Here is a 9,110-nt window from a genome sequence, read left to right as displayed (position 1 = left end):
TTTCAACACTGCTTTTATATACTCCATCTGTCCCAAAATATAATTCATTCTCGCTTCTCGTGAAGTTAATTTTTTTTAACTTCGACCAATTATATATAAAAGAATATTAATATTTATATTACATAATTAGTATCATTACATAGAATATTGAATATATTTTCATAATAAACTTATTTAGAGATATAAATGTTACACGTATTTTTTACAAACCTAGTCAAAGTTGAGAAAGTTTGACCTGCACGCATCCCATAATGACTTATATTTCGGGGTAGAGGAAGTATATGCTAATGTGAGTAGTCAACTGGAAGTGATGATAAACACAACAATACTTTCATATTATATGCTAATGGAAGCGAAGAAACGCAGGGGAATGAACCTATATACTAATGGTGGGAATATTCGTTTAGGAAATTACAGAAGGTTCACCAGTCTCACCATGTATAACCTGCACATCTTTTATTTGGCACCACTGATGTTTCCTTTCACGCATGATTATTGTTTTCTTCCATGCATGATTATTGTTTCATGTATGATTATTGTTTTCTTCCATGCATGATTATTGTTTCCTTCTATGCATGTGGCATCAGGTGATCGATTTGTTTCCTTCAAAGCAGGCGGGGATGACAATTTCTTTTTCTATCGCGCCTTTCTTTTTCTCGCTCGCCTGTTGGACAGCGTGGGAGATGGAATCGATCGCATAGGGTGGCAGACGGACGAACAAGACAATTGTTGCACCAAAACGGTGTCCACACTTGTTTTTTTTTTTTTTTTTTGTATTAGAGGTTTTGTACTAGTACCTGGTTTCCACACGAGGCTTTGTTTGTTCATTTGTGGCCCATGAAGTGATTTTTGGGCCCAATAGCCCATTTATCCATGCCCTAACCCTAGGGCGCCTTCCTTATAAAAACCTAGCTCCATTCTTTTCTCAAATCCCCAGACGCAGTCGGCCGCCGCAGACCGGGAGTAGCCGACGCGCCGTCTCCGTATCCTCAGATCGGCGGCGAGCCGTAACCACGCCACTCTGCTGACGCCCGACGAGGTACTCTGCCGCACGCGCGCTTGCCTTCCTTCTCTTTTTAGCTGTGCTTTGAGCCTGTTCGTTTGATGACCATGACCAGATCTACAAGGTTTGTCGTCTATGTGTGATGAGCTGAGCCGATTCATGCACTGGATTTCTAATCAAGTGTTGTTTCCACCTCCGCTACCTTTATTTAGTGTCTATGTATGAACTTGGTTGCAGTTTACAACTGATTTGTCGAGCCATAAATTATAACCGTTTCGTTGTTCTAGACTAGATCCAGTTTCCGATCTATGATAATACGTGGCTGAGGCACTTCAACTCTGTTTTGTGTGTATGGACTGAGCCGATTCACGTGCTGGAATACTAATCCAAATTTTCCTTTCGCCGCCTCATCTACCTTTAGTATGTGCTCCGTATATAAACTTGATTGCAGTTTGCAACTGATTCTCGGCCCTAAACTTGATTGCAGTTTGCAACTGATTCTCGGCCCTGTATCATTACCGTTGCCTTGTTCATTAGACCCAGTTTCCGATCTCTGATATTACGTGGGTGGGGCACTTCGGCTTTGGATTTTCCTGTCCTTGGATTATTTGGATTGTTTGATTAGTGGTTTATTCCCATATATTTATTTCTGACTGTTTTTATCTGCTAATTTTGATGTAAGCAGCAGTGTAACATTTCCCTTCAGCCATGGGTAAGGAGAAGACTCACATCAACATTGTGGTCATTGGCCATGTCGACTCTGGCAAGTCGACCACCACTGGCCATCTGATCTACAAGCTTGGTGGTATTGACAAGCGTGTGATTGAGAGGTTCGAGAAAGAGGCTGCAGAGATGAACAAGCGTTCATTCAAGTATGCGTGGGTGCTTGACAAGCTCAAGGCTGAGCGTGAGAGAGGTATCACAATTGATATCGCCCTGTGGAAGTTCGAGACCACCAAGTACTACTGCACTGTCATTGATGCCCCTGGACACCGTGACTTCATCAAGAATATGATCACTGGCACTTCCCAAGCTGACTGTGCTGTTCTTATCATTGACTCCACCACTGGTGGTTTTGAGGCTGGTATCTCCAAGGATGGCCAGACCCGTGAGCATGCTCTCCTTGCTTTCACACTTGGAGTGAAGCAGATGATTTGCTGCTGCAACAAGGTATGATTCCAGGAATTTCTCTCTATTCTGGTTCATAATTTGAGATGCCTGGCCTTCAAGTTTAATACTGCATTTGCGTTCTGATTGAATATCTAATTTTAAGTTGTATAGTTTGACAAAATGAAGCACCAATTGCTTACGTTGAATATGCCATCTGCTTCCAACATGTTTATGTATGATAGCAATTCATCTTCATTAGTTTGCATAATCTAATATGATAGCAATTCATCTTCATTAGTTTGCATAATCTAATATGATATTTCCAGGAACATTTTTCTAATAGGCGATGTAAATTTATGATTCCACTTCTTTTTAGAAATTTTTTGAAGTTGGAATATTTGCAATGCATATGTAATCAAAGCATAAAGGTTTGCATAATTTAACTGTCTTTATATGATTGCAATTGTTACTTAGTTTACTTTGTCAATTAGTAGGATTTGCTGTCATGCAGCTGTTAAGGTCTGTATTTTTTGTATACTTTATATTCTACAGCCCACACATGTTAGCATGAATAAATTTGTGAAATGTTTATCCGCTGGCAGTTATTTTTGTTGACACTCATGTGGGAGCCTCCGGCACTGGGTCTGCCCCTTTTTGAAGGGCAGGCCTGGTGCAGTGGTGAGAGCTGTCTCACTGAGTCACCAGGTCGTGGGTTCGAAGCAGCCTCTGCAGATTTTGCGGGAGGAAGGCTTGCCTCGGTTTTTCCCTTTCCCAGACCCCACTCGTGGGAGCCTCCGGCACTGGGTCTGCCCTTTTTAGTTATTTTTGTTTGACACCCATAGGTTTTTTTTGCCTCAACCAAGTGTAGTGGTCCTGTTAGTTTTGATAAGTATGTTCTTGCATTTTTTACTGTTTGCTTGCTGTTTAGGTCACTTATCTCATTCAACTAATGGTATTGTTCGGGTTTTGCTGTTTTACAGATGGATGCCACCACACCCAAGTACTCGAAGGCCCGTTATGATGAGATTGTGAAGGAAGTCTCTTCCTACCTGAAGAAGGTTGGGTACAACCCTGACAAGATCCACTTCGTTCCCATCTCTGGTTTCGAAGGTGACAACATGATTGAGAGGTCCACCAACCTTGACTGGTACAAGGGCCCAACCCTACTTGAGGCTCTGGACTTGATCAATGAGCCGAAGAGGCCTTCAGACAAGCCCCTGCGTCTCCCCCTTCAGGATGTATACAAGATTGGTGGTATTGGAACTGTTCCTGTTGGGCGTGTTGAGACTGGTGTCATCAAGCCTGGTATGGTTGTTACCTTTGGTCCTAGTGGCCTTACTACTGAGGTTAAGTCTGTTGAGATGCACCATGAGGCTCTCCAGGAGGCCCTTCCTGGTGACAATGTTGGCTTCAACGTTAAGAATGTTGCTGTGAAGGATCTGAAGCGTGGGTATGTGGCCTCCAACTCCAAGGATGACCCTGCCAAGGAGGCTGCTAGCTTCACCTCCCAGGTCATCATCATGAACCACCCTGGGCAGATCGGCAACGGCTATGCCCCAGTGCTGGACTGCCACACCTCACACATTGCTGTCAAGTTTGCTGAGCTCGTTACCAAGATTGATAGGCGGTCTGGCAAGGAGCTTGAGAAGGAGCCTAAATTCCTCAAGAACGGTGATGCTGGTATGGTGAAGATGGTTCCCACTAAGCCCATGGTGGTGGAGACCTTCTCTGAGTATCCTCCTCTTGGTCGCTTTGCTGTCCGGGACATGAGGCAAACGGTGGCTGTCGGAGTCATCAAGAGCGTGGAGAAGAAGGACCCAACTGGAGCCAAGGTGACCAAGGCTGCTGCCAAGAAGAAATAAGGTGTCTGGCTGGTTCTTTGTTTGCTCAAGTGATACCTAGTGGAAGCTTAATATTTCATTGCTGTTAGTGCGTGAGCAACTAAAACTTTGCTGGCAATGTTTGTCTGGTCGATTTAGTACTGTTATTTTCGTTAACCAGGGTGCTATTAAGACAAATTTCTGTTATTTTTATTGAACATCGGGTGTGAGTCATACATGATTATGAGTTTTGTTACTAGTTGCTGTGTGTGTGTGTGCTTGTTTACCTATTTTGCTGTTTCTAAATTGCTGGTGATTCGCTTGTCCTTACCTGTCTGCTGCCTTCAAATTTCACTTGGTCTTCGATCTTTTTTATCATGAGTTGCCAAATCGCATATCAAGTATTTTGAAATATTCTCCCGAAACGTTTTTTTTATAAATAATGTAGTCCAGAAAATATGACAATTCCTTCGATGCCATAAAAACCTTCTTATTCCTGATGTGCCACTGAAAACTATAGCTTTACTTTAGTTTTAGCTTTTACCATCCGCTATAGCTTCCCTTAGTTTTACCATCTTATATGCCTCCAAACATCAAACGCTGTTAAAATCGTCGGTTGTTCAAAACCAGCACATTACCTCTGCTTTATTATATATAAAAAAAGCACACCACTGAACGGCCTGCTCCTGCACTCGGCCGTTAAAATCGTCGTCCGCGCTTTTGCCGATGCCACCTGCTCGGCAATGCTCCAGCACTCCGCGCTTTGCCGATGCCACTTGCTCGCCATGCTCCGGCACTCCGCGCTTTGCCGATGCCACGTGCTGCGGTCGTGCGCACGGCGTGGGTGGCGTGCGGGATGGCGCACGTCGTGAGCTGCTCGCTAGCGTGTTTTTGTTTTCTTGTTTTGTTTTGCAAAACGTCAGAAAAAAAGTAGCGTTTGTGTCTTAAGCTCTTCGGTGGGAGAGAGTGAATTTAAATCTTCATGTACGATGGACCAATGGGACGAAGGGAAGTAGAGCGATCGTCTTGCATGCGAGGGAAAATCAAAGAATTAACTCAGCGTGGGAAGAATTAACCTTGTTTTTTACAGTGGCGGAGCCAGAAATAGGGATCCGGTCAATTTTTTTTGATATATATGGACTGAAAGTAGCTCATATGTTTAGTTTTTTCAAGGCGCATTCGTTGCACTTAGGACTTTGATTATAACACATTCAATAAAGGGCCTGTTTGATTTCCCGTGACTAAAATTTTGCTACTAAAACCAATGATTAAACTTTAGTTATCTCTGTTTGGTTTTAGTGGCTAAAACAGACTAAAGGCCATTAAAGCAGTTCAACAAAGACCAAACTACCCTTAATGAATGTCCAAATCAGGGTAGGGGATCAACAATAATGAGGGGCAACCCTTGTCCACTGGGCACTTTAGCCCACTTTTAACTATTTTTGGGTGACTAATGTGACTAAACTACTTTAGTATCTTTTTAGTAGCTAAAGCAACTAAAGTTTATTAGCTAAACTTTAGCAGGGGAACCAACACAGGCCTAAAATATAAAATATAATGAAATGTAAGTACACATTTAGTAGAACCTAAAATTTTGAAACATCCTCAATTTTCCTTGAAGGGAAAATCCACAGAATGAATTTTAATATGATAAAACCAAGAACTGATTCCATCATATTATCATATTTCAGTCGATGTCACAGTCATACATCGTAAGATTACAAGAATACAAGATATTACATCACTGAGGAACACACCTATTACAGAGTTAATCTAGCGGAAGACTATCGAGTGAAGGCTCCTCCTTCACGGGCATCATCAGAGTTGGCGTAGTGCAGCGTAGATTCCATCTCCGAATCAAACTTGAGCGTAGGCACGAGACCTCCTAATCCTTCTAAAGTTAGCATCTCTGAGAAGTAGGAAATCTGCACACCGCCAGATGTGTGCAGGCCATGGTCAGCACCGATGAGCTTTAGTGGAAAAGGTAAACAAGGGATCTGGCGATCCTAATATTTGGCTGTGGTTTACATTCTTAGCGCATGAGAAGTAAATAACAATAGTAATATAATAATAATATCCAATTTTTAACACATTCACCACCACACCATCCCTATCCATCCACCAACCATCTCCACACCACCACACCATATCTCATCTCACACACTCAGGTCGATAGGCCAACTCCCTCTCAGCCTTGTCTCAATGGCCCGCAGCCCCTAAGGCTCACGATCGGAAAATACCCCAACCCTGGAGGGAGGAAAGAAGGACTCATCTCCTATCTAGTTTAAGCGAAACCCAGGAAAGGTCCATAGTCAACAAGTCGGCATATGTATCGATCGATCAACCAAACACTCTGTAGAGGTTTTACATACCCACAAGATTAGCCATCCTCGGAGCCATGTATCTCCTAGGCAGAATTCTGGTCGCTTGCTAGCCTAGAACGATGCCACCCTACCTCTCAGCCCTAGAACATCCCAAGTCTAGTCTGGGATGGCTGATACTGTGAGTCGTAGACAGAGCCGGGGCTCTCCGGATGTCAAGAACCAGGTCCACAAGGCCTCCTGAAGTCTCAGAAGGGTGTGGGGGAAACCGCACGCCCCGTACCTCCTTGCACACGTTCGCCTAGCAGTAGTGGCATTGTTCTACCAAGTAGTCCAACCATCCCACACCATATAGGGCGAGTGGGATGTAAAGGATTCTCGGTGAGTCTGAGTACTAGTAAGTCCTTAGGGATTGACCAAGCCAGAACGTCTTCATCAGGGTTTCCATTTTACATGCCACCACAACACCTCTACCCTGGGCTCCACCTCTCCAAGGTTCACACCCAAGGCCACCTCCAATTACCATTTACCCGCCACAGGTATTCCATATCCAAGTGCCCAGGTAGCACCACATGGCAAGACTCACCCCAGGATTGTCGTTATTCTAGCTCGGTCGACACAACCCTCACTCTCCACGCACCCAAGACACACGTAGCACGCTCACACACCACCAAGTCCAGCACCCATAGCCAAACCCTTCCCAGGGGGTTCACCACCAGCATCACATCCCCGATATAATACGAAGTGGAGTTAATAATAAGTATAGTGGTGTAATATGTAAGCAAGCAGGCAAGTAAGCATATATATGCGAGCGAATGCACAAAGCAGGGTGACGTGGTAGAGTGGGTTGCATCAGGGTAATAATGGCTCAGGTAGTAGCATGCATCAAAGTACTATCAAAGGAATAATTATAAAGCGCTAGCAGTTCTAGATATTATGCAATGTCTAATAGGATTCTCTAAAAGAGGGTGCTACCATGACACCTGCGATGTAGAGGTAGTAGTGGTACAATTCTCCATTTGTTGGTGTTCCGTTAGCAGGGTCACCTCCTCCTGCGTTGACTCCATTCCACAGTCCTTGTTGTTGTCCACGTTCTCTTGGTCCGATCGTCAGCTACTTCGCGAAGCAGCATGCAAGGCAAGAGAGCACTCAACACTCGAAAAGACAACGAGACGCAGGAAAATCCAATAACCTAGTGAGACAATAAGAGATGCACGGCTTAGCCCTCTCGACGGTTGTCCGATTTCCTCGGGCCAAAGAATCACAAGTGGTGGTTTGCTAAGCACAAGCTTAAGTCAGGGCCAAGCTAGTATGGCTTTACGATAAACGGTTTTAAGCCAGAGCTTATCCAGAGCAAACACCACGGCTCACGATCTTTCGATCCGGTGTCATTGAATTGACGAGGATTGGAAGTCAGGCCCCAAGAAAGAAGAACGACGGGGTTCGGCTCTTATAGCCTTATCCCGCAAGTCACAATTGGACACAAGTAGCAAACAAGAACAATTAACACTATTGTGACTTAGCTCCAACGTACTTCGGCTCGCCCGCTATGGTAGAAAGCGGTAGCGCAACGAGATTGGACATCAATGGTTCCCCTCGATCCACATGACATAATAACATCGGGAGCCGAGAAGAGGGTCGCTCAACACGGCTAAAGATGCGGGGGTTAGCTAGGCACATCCATGTCATGTTCTCAGACACATCTTTGGGAAAGATGGTTTTAGACGGTCGATCGGGTCGACACGCACGGGTCCGAGGTACGACATAGACTATAGCTTCGCTAACTAAAAAGAGATAGTCCGGTCTTTGATCCAATCACCATGGATGAGGCGGAATCGAACAGAGCGGGCTAATAGGGCAATAACAGCAATGAACGGAGGTCTGCTCCTTCCAACACACACGCCACGACAGAAGATAGGGCATCGGAAGGAGCGACTCACTAAAGAATACAAGTGCGCAAACCACTCATAGGGTACCTGACCTGGGTGCACTGGCACTAAGTCATCTCTCTAATTCATAACGGTGCGGTGGTCACCGCGAGAATCGAAGAAACACGATGGTCGAACGGGGTACAAACACACAAGGGCTTGAGCATGAAGAAGCAAAGGAAAGAGAGAGGCATAGCTCCATGATCATGGTGAGGCGGACTCACAGCCACAAGCTATACCAACATGTGTTGGCATCCATCGTTCCACGTTTGTTATCTCCTAGGTCATCTCCCATAGGCTAGGTCATGAAGGGCTCGATGTGAGCGGGTGATATCCGCATAGATATCGATATCGATATCGAATCCATCGCGACCATGTCCTAGGGCCGAAGGTAGGAGTTAACACTCATAGTTTTATGAAGTTGACTAAGAGCGAGGGGTCGAGTTACACTCGGCATCACGATCATGGCGAGACGGATCCCATGATCGTAGCGTCCGAATGAGGTACGATCCCTCAGCCGGCTCGAAGGCTCGGCACACAGGCAACAACACAGCGATAAAAACCAAACACGACTGAAAAACGCAACAACTCGACACAGCTGCGGAGTAGCACATTCCATAGCAAGGGGGATGGGTAGACCTGCACAAGGGCACGGTGCAGACAGATATAGATAGATCAAGATCATGTATTGTAAGTGTACGAACGAGTATAATATTGCACAGGAAGGGGCTTTCGTCGGTGGGGAATGGCATTCGACTAGAATTCGACTTCGCGGCAAAGATGTGGATGGCCAGGGGTGGTTGTAACTTGTCCTAGAGGGTGGTGGCTTCTTCTGGCTAGCTGAGGCTAGCTACGGCCTGCTGTGGCTAGCTGTGGCTTGCTACGGCTCATTGTGGCTTGGCTACGGCTGGCTACACGTGGCTATGGT

General features: G+C 45.2%; 1 protein-coding gene across 2 annotated transcripts; it reads left to right on the top strand.

The window, feature by feature from the left end:
- Positions 1–914: 914 nt before the first annotated feature.
- On the top strand, positions 915–4,192 carry LOC136526975 (elongation factor 1-alpha). 2 transcript variants are annotated; one of them, XM_066519550.1, is made up of 3 exons: positions 915–1,039; positions 1,689–2,173; positions 3,094–4,192. In XM_066519550.1, exons 2-3 carry the CDS (start codon positions 1,712–1,714, stop codon positions 3,973–3,975), a joined length of 1,344 nt encoding a protein of 447 aa, XP_066375647.1. In that variant the 5' UTR covers positions 915–1,039; positions 1,689–1,711; the 3' UTR covers positions 3,976–4,192. The 2 variants fall into 2 exon arrangements, with proteins under 2 accessions (XP_066375647.1, XP_066375648.1); XM_066519551.1 differs by having other exon boundaries at positions 944–1,039; positions 1,692–2,173.
- The last annotated feature ends 4,918 nt before the right edge of the window (positions 4,193–9,110 follow it).

This window comes from Miscanthus floridulus, chromosome 19, assembly GCF_019320115.1.
Source record: "Miscanthus floridulus cultivar M001 chromosome 19, ASM1932011v1, whole genome shotgun sequence".
Taxonomy (NCBI): Eukaryota; Viridiplantae; Streptophyta; class Magnoliopsida; order Poales; family Poaceae; genus Miscanthus; species Miscanthus floridulus.
This window is presented reverse-complemented; position numbering and strand designations above follow the sequence as displayed.

What these genes read in the sequence shown, in the direction of transcription:
- LOC136526975 (XM_066519550.1), top strand. Translation starts at nt 1,712, where the DNA reads ATGGGTAAGGAGAAGACTCACATCAACATTGTGGTCATTGGCCATGTC. An exon ending in TGATTTGCTGCTGCAACAAG is followed by an intron (nt 2,174 to 3,093) that starts GTATGATTCCAG and finishes GCTGTTTTACAG; the next exon opens with ATGGATGCCACCACACCCAA.